The 8259-nt window shown below is 32.4% G+C and overlaps 1 protein-coding gene across 1 annotated transcript; it reads right to left on the bottom strand.

Moving 5' to 3' along the window:
- Nucleotides 1-2416: 2416 nt before the first annotated feature.
- Nucleotides 2417-7881, bottom strand: LOC139843351 (uncharacterized). The gene is made up of 4 exons (XM_071833429.1): nt 7680-7881; nt 5642-6678; nt 3939-4792; nt 2417-2708 (listed from the first exon to the last, which is right to left on the bottom strand). Exons 2-3 carry the CDS (start codon nt 6614-6616, stop codon nt 3956-3958), a joined length of 1812 nt encoding a protein of 603 aa, XP_071689530.1. The 5' UTR covers nt 6617-6678; nt 7680-7881; the 3' UTR covers nt 2417-2708; nt 3939-3955.
- Nucleotides 7882-8259: the final 378 nt, after the last annotated feature.

Here is an 8259-nt window from a genome sequence, read left to right as displayed (position 1 = left end):
TATATATATATATATATATATATACATATATATATATATATAGATATTTTTTTAAATAATAAATATTATATATTGTTATTGTTTTACATAATTAATTCTAATAATTACAATAGATAATATTTAATATTATATATATATATATATATATATATATATATATATATATATATAGATATATATATATATAGATATTTTTTTAAATAATAAATATTATATATTGTTATTGTTTTACATAATTAATTCTAATAATTACAATAGATAATATTTAATATTATATATATATATATATATATATATATATATATATATATATATATATATATATATATATATATATATTTATATATGCATATCTATTTACAATTAATTGTTCGTGGATCGTCGAGAACAGTCGAAGGTCAATTGAATATATGAAATAGTTCAAAATTTTTGAGACTCAACCTAACAGACTTTTCTTATCGTGTCAAAAATATTAAATCGTATCGAGAGTTTGGTTTAAAATTAGTCGAAATTTTCCGGGTCGTCACACTTGTAATCTACATGTGTATTAATGTCATTTACATTAGTCTTGTAACTATTTTATGGTTTAATGACATGAAGATGTAACTTAACTTTATAAGTTTAAATGCATTAATATATTGTCATAACCACTTGCTGATAATTATGAATATATTGTCATAACCACTTGCTGATAATTATGAAGGAGTATTATCGAAATTTAATTGGCCAATTAAATGTTATTAGTTCCTACATCTTTTTGAGTGCCTATAGGTAAAAACCAATTAATGAGAAAGACGAAAAGACAACGAAACAAATAATATTCTCTAGTGAACAAGCATCTGTTTTGTGTCAAAAACAAGAACATAGTCTATGTTTTAGAACAATGTGATATAAATGTAACTCCAGAAATAAGGGTCGAATAATTACTTTTAAAAAGTGATAACACGATTCAGTGATATATCCGGTCATAGATTACTTTACCTTACACGAAGAAATCCTAACCAAAACAAATAGTATATGGCACTACTAAATTTAAATATAAGACCCCATATAAATTAAAGATCTCAAGTTTTTCAAGGTAAACGGCTATGTTAAACGTGATCTTTAGGGCTATGTTTAAGCATCTATTACAAAGTGTTAAATTTCCATATTATAACGTACCTTCCATACTTCAATTCAGGTGGTCGGTTTATTTATAGAAATATGTAGTTTTGTATTGGAAATATTAACTTTGTAATTAATGCTTAAACGTAGCCCTTAGGGCAACGTTTAACATTTTTCATAAAATTTAGAGCCCATTTAAGTTTTGATCTTGTATTCGCCACTAAACCTAAGGTATATTAAAGGCAGAATCTGAATTTTATCAAGCTGCCTGCCAAGACATCAGCTAATCTCAACCGCCGGCCGGGCTATCAAGCCTATATATAGAGTCCGAATCCCAGCATTTGAAAGAGGACGAATAATACTCTCTAGTGTAGTTTACTCTCTAAAATTGTGTTCTTTACACTTATCGCTACACCTGATTTGTTTACTTACTCTTATGCCGCTAACGCGCCCCTTTGTCAAATAGTAAACTTCCGATCGACTTCTGCCGGGTTGGTTGCTTGCTTCCAAAGCCCTAATATTTGTATTTTTCAAAGCTTTTTTTTTTTTTAGAAACAATTCAGAAAGATGACAATAAACAATTCCTAGGTTAGTATAATGTTTAAGAAAAATTAGGAGAAAAATTTGAGAAATATGTTGAAAAGTAGAGACAAAGGATTGAACTTGGTGTGAAAAATATAGGGTTAAAGTTACAAATATTTTATATATACTTTCAGTTTTATTCCGACGTAGGCTATATACTCTAAAAATACCATTGTAGGTCATCAACTTTCAAAATGTGTGTTAATGTAAACAAAATGTAACCGGTTACCTGCTAAACCGGTAAAATTAACTATTTAGCATTTTTTAGAATTTTATATGACTACAAATGGGTCATATACTTCGAATTTTGTTCCGATGTACGCTATATAAAAAATGATTTGTTCTGACGCATCACTACCTTCATTCTCCACCAAAATGTCACCTATGCGTCAAGTCAGCGCCGCGTAAGTTTGACAATATTTATCAGGTCAAAACTTCATATTATTGACGATGACACATAAACAAAAGTTTATAGTCTGGTATCTTTTTTGGATATACTCCGTATAACCTAACTCGAAACAAAATTGAAAGTATATAATCGATTTATAGCTTTAACTCAAAAATATATTGAGTTTGGTTGGTATTATATTTGAAAGTGATAATTACTTGTAAGCAAGCTCCATGAGAGGAGCGAATCCGACTTACTTTTTAGCTAACAATGTCGAGAATAGTTACAAGTCTTCCAGGAACATCATGTTGTAATAAAACAGTGAACAAATATAATCACACTTTAATAACTTAATAAAGGTACCCAAAGGGTGGGTTTATACACATTTGCAATCAGAAAGAAACATACACACAAAAATAACAGATTTAGATAATAATTTACAGTCTTTTCAAAATCATAAACACGAAAATAAAACACAAACACAATGTAAACTATCTGCCTTAGCAAGAACTGAAAAAACTGGCCAAGTCTTGAATAAGATGATAATAATCCACTTGTTCTTTCTACAGCTCGGTGAATTATAATTGTCACGTTTCATCTTCAACTAGTTGAATAGCAAATCGAAGAGTACTTACTGTAACAAATTCAGTATTTCAAACAAATGTTAGTTATGTAATACATAATGCACCAACAAAACGGAGTGTGATCAATAAGTTGTTACAACAATTCATAGCTTAATAGTTGTATGTAACGTTAATTTGTACACATGCTCTACATGTCTGATACTATTAGAAGTTCAATTATTAAGTCGGCAAGGTATGGAATCAAAACATGGATTAATAGGTGGAGCGCTATATGCTAGTTAGCTTATAAGTACCACAAGTGTAATTATTAGTAACATACTTTTGCCAAATCACTAATATAACATTCTGTGTGAAAATGCAAAGCGGTAGAACTAACTAATAGAGAATTTAGATACACGTTAGGCAGTTTCCACCTCAATCAACACCTTTCATTCTTAGCTTCTTTTTTAATTTGTTGGCCCATTATAATCAAAACAAAACCTGACATGACATGTTCCCACACAAATGGGTAGAAATTGACACATCTTAAAGTTTAATCCTTTCCTTTTACCAAGGATTAATTAGACATAATTCGTTGTAAATTCAGTTATCCGCTAATCAAAAGTGACATTAGGGGAGTTCTATCGGTTCGATGTATTCGGTTTTGAAATTTGTAGCAAAACCGAACCGAAAACCGATTCAAACTTAAAACCGAACCTAAACCGAAAACCAAATTCGAATTCGGTTCGGTTAAAACCGAAAATCATGAAAAAATCAAAACCATGATAGTTTGATTGTGGTGGTAGTTTGATTGTGGTGTTACAGATGTCATAATTATTTACAATCTAGCACAATGGTGTAGTATTAAATTATTAAGAATTCAATTATATGTTAATGTTAATATTTACACCTTAATTGTGACGTTTACTGCTTTCGTTCATTTCAGTAAAATAATTAAAATGTGGGCTACTAAATCGTTGTCATATGAGTGGGTCCCGATTTAGATGATTGTATTCCAATCTATAATGGCATTTTAACACATAAATATAATAATTAATTATATTAAAATATTGAATTCAGCTTTCGGTTTAACAGAATTCAAAATTTTCAAAACCGAAACCGAATTACAAATTCGGTTTCGATTCGCGTTGATCCGAAAACCGTTTTTTAAATTCGGTTTGGTCTTTCGGATTAATTGGTTTCAAACCGAATGTTGAACACCCCTAAGTGACATTTGGTACATAAATTGAAGTCTAAAAAGTACAAAAACAAGTAAAGGGAAAGAGAGATGACAACATTACCTCTTGTAGAACGTTTTTCAATCATCGTTATTCCATTCAACATCAACATTACTCATCCCTTTCCTATCATCATTTCCCGCATCACTTTCACTCGCAGTTTCCCATTCAGAATCATCATCCCCGTTCCCATACACATCACCACCGACATCATCCTCACAATCAATCCCGCCATGTTTAATAGCAGCTTCCCTAAACAACCAAGCAGCCCTCATCTGTTTCTTTACCAACCGTTCAGCATAATCAGGCACTTTATTCTGCCTAGAAGACAAATCGGGATCAGTCGAATGCGAGCACTCATTAATGAACAAAATCGCATCCAACAAACTCTCTTTAGCTAAACCAAGCATATCATAAGCTTGTGCTCTTCTCCATAAACTTTTCGCATGTCGGTTAACCGGATTATGTAGACAAAGTGCACGTGTAGCATCACTTATAGCACTTAACGGTTGTTGTAACAAAAGATAACATTGGGCACGATTACTGTATAGTACAACTCGTTCTTTTTTTGATCTTACTGGGCATAATGACAGTGCTTCGGAGTATTTTGTTGCGGCTCCTGATATATTTCCTGATGAAAAAAGAGAGTTTCCTTCTAGTTTTACTACTAATGCTGCAGCTTGTTTGATATGGAGATCTTCTTTAGGCATGCTTTTTTCCCATTTGAAACGCTCACGTGAATGTAGTATTTCTTCAACGTCTTCTTTTATTCGGTTACTTATAGAACTGCGACTGGTTCCATGTGTTTGAATGCATTCTTGAAGAACATTTAGAATAGTGTCTCCAAGTTTTTTGTGGTCCCCGAGAGTTGAGATCTCTGCTAGATCTAGGACTGCAGGTGCTGCCTTCTCTATAACCTAAGTAATACATATAATTAGATGTTGCATCAGAACATTAATTTTAATTATGAATTTTATGAGTTACATATCATATATTTATATTTATAGCACCATATTTACTCTGAGAGATGCTACCCTTTCTTTTGATCTAACTGTGATAAAGTAATCATACATAGTTGCATGGTTCACAAAAACAACAGAGACACAGAGTTGACGTCTAGGTTGATTTAATGTGATAAACAAATGTCAATACAAGAACGATAAGAACAAATTTGAAAACAGCATACGTGAATGTGTGTAAATCATGGATTTAAATAGTCACGTGTTGCATGTGCCAGTGACATTAGTAAGTAGTGTAAGAGAAGCCGTTTGTTAGTTTGTTAGAAAACACAATGTAACAGAAAGATCATCTCTTGGTTAATGTAAATCATTTTCTCTTCCAAAATCTCTATCACATTCGATAATCAATCAAATCAATTGGTGCTTTATTCCAAAGCTTATTCTTCCATTAACGCTTTTAGATTGACACTTAATTTTTCCAATATGATCACAAGTCTAGGAAAACTATAACAGTACAGTGCATGAATGCCTTTATCATATTACTACAGAGGAACATAACTTTCCTAATCTATTAATTTTCTTCCAAGCCTTTTAGCAAGCAGACATACCTTTAAAATATTACTATATTCCTTCGATTTCCAATCACTTGTTATCATGAATACAACTAAACATTCATTGGTAGATGGTAAGTCAAAAACAAAACAATCAAAAGATATCATAACATATTTTATAAGAGTGGATCATGACGGATCATATATAATGCACAACTTTATACATGAAAATTACTTCAAAGTTTGTAAATTTTACCTTATGGAAAGTATTGGGATCTTGGAGCAACCACAAAAGACAATCAATCGCCATATATTGCCAGTCATCCGATGAACGTGCTATATTACATAACGCCTCGATTACACTTGGGCAGCTGCTAACAGGTCCTCTTCCAAGCTTATGATGACATATCGTTCTTAATAAACCGATACCCGCGGGCGAATTTTCATTAACAAGCCCACCCCACATACCAGGAAGCTTTACAAGAAATTCAGGTTTACATATTGTAGAAAAAAACTCAGGTTTAAAAGCAAAACAATTTATAAGTTGAAGAGACCAACATTGTAACTGACTAGCCCATTCCTCAGCTTTTCTTGATTCCATTTCAACACCGCCCATCGCACGTGTAAGAAGATCACAATGATAACTAAGTCGTCTATCAGCATACTGATAAAAATGAGAATACACAATCTCAAGTGAACTCATCGCTAACTGTATACAAAGCTCGAGAATTTCACCATGATTTGCAACAGCAGGAAACGTGCTTGCGTATGTAGCCAAATGCCCTAGAGCTCGAACCGCGACCCGCTGTTCAACCCAAGTCAACCGACCCCGTAATAGTTCAACCAATGGCGGGATTACACCAGCATTGACAGCAGTTTCAGCAAACTCTTCCATGTTCATGGTGTAGGATCCGATTATATGTGCAGCATAATACGGGATGTAGATATTTTGATCATGAGACAACCAACGCCGGTTCTTTAAGCCTTTCCAAATAAGTGCTGCCATGCATTCAAATATACCCAACTCGATGAACTCGGGATCGTTAGGGTGGGCCATAGCTGTATTCCAAAGACCGCTTATCGGGAGAACTTGACCGTCATCATCTTGTGAAGGTAGCTCTCGGAAGAATTTGACAATGCTGGCTCTACGCTTGTTTGGGTTACCTTCTTTCATGACACAAAAGAAGCAACCAGGGTATGGGCAGTCGGGGATCAGTTTGTCCATGTTCATAAAATTAATTTCTTAATAGTTTAATACCATGAAGCAATTACTCATAAATCTTCAAATGCACACTGCATAAGGACGATGTCAGAAAGTAGTAATAAACAGATCTACGACAGCTTAATTTTGCCAAAAAAAAATAAAAAAAAAAGTTTGCAGTTGTTTTACATAAATAATCAAAAATGGAAAATAAAATGTCAGAACAGTCAAACATAGTCATTAGCAAAACACAAGACACGTTATGAAAGAAAACAACCAGTGGATAGTGGGTGCAGTTGTAAATTTCCTTATCGTTCTTCTTGATTCTTATTAATCTTTATCACACTTATAATTAATAATTAATTCTGCAGATGAACCCAAACCCAAACAATAAATCAGTCTTCAATGATGCCACAAATACTGCATATTGACATGTATTATGCTTTCAGAGGTTCAGAGTTGCATTTTCATTTCAATGTAATCTACATGATTAGACAAATATAGAGCTTACAAGTTCAGGAGCATCTGAAAAGCATCAATGGTATTTTTTCATATACATTTATCACACGAAACATTCTGGGCATAATGGCTCTTACACCACATCCCATATATAACTGGAGCTAGTTTATTGATTGGATTTCATTATTATTTTTAACATTGCCTTTATCAAACCTAAGACACATCTTTTGCACCACAAATCTTTCGGTAGTGATGTTTTTAGATACCTAAGGAGCTCATGATAAACTTATACCTAAACTACATTTCCGTTATCATAGTTATAGATATAGATATAGATACTACAAATAAATGTTTTATGAACTATCAAGACCTAATATTCAGATATACTTTGCATATCAGTGCAATCATTTCAAAAACGCATACACAGTCAAAATTCAAATAGTTTCAAATCTAAAGAACAGTCAACCAGCACTATATAATAAAGCTTAAAATCAAAAAAGAAAAATGTCACAAATCTAGCATAACGACAAAAAATTTCAAAGCTATATATCTTCCATACTGAAAGAAAAATAAAACGCAATTCAATTAAGTTCGGTAGCAAAAGCAATTGCAGTACAGAAAGTAATAGCAGTACCATTAGTGACAGTTCACCGAATCAGTAGAATCTCGCACGGCGGTGCAATTGACGGAGGTCGGAAATCGCCGATCACGGCGGAGCAAGAGGGAAATGATGTACTAATTAACAGATGAAATATTGAAATTATTAATATTGATTCAGGGGAGTTGTAGATTAAAGAGGAGGGTTTTACCAATTTGAGTAAGGGTTTTTTTTTATTTTATGAAAAGGTCGAAAAAATGAAATACTGTATTTACTCCGTAAGAATAAGAAGTAAACAACAAATAATACTCCGTAGTAAATATATACATTTTTTTTCTTCAAAAAAAGAGATAATATATTAAACCAAGCGTTAACTTCATCAAAGAGATGAAAGAAAACGAGAATTGTTACAATGGCGGACTAAAGTCGGTCATAAAGCATTACATAAAGCATAATACAAAATAGCTTATTGAGAAAGTAGTAATGGATTAATCTCCCAAGCATGAGATTGAACGCCATATACGAACTTGAGATTGGACGCCCAAAGAAATACTTTAAGCTTGATGTTACGAACAATAATTAACCGGCACAAGAATTTTCCATTGAACACGATGTC

The sequence above is a fragment of the Rutidosis leptorrhynchoides genome, chromosome 4 (genome assembly GCF_046630445.1).
Source record: "Rutidosis leptorrhynchoides isolate AG116_Rl617_1_P2 chromosome 4, CSIRO_AGI_Rlap_v1, whole genome shotgun sequence".
In the NCBI taxonomy this organism is placed as follows: Eukaryota; Viridiplantae; Streptophyta; class Magnoliopsida; order Asterales; family Asteraceae; genus Rutidosis; species Rutidosis leptorrhynchoides.
The sequence above is the reverse complement of the archived record's forward strand: the minus strand, read 5'-3'. Positions and strand labels throughout refer to the sequence as shown.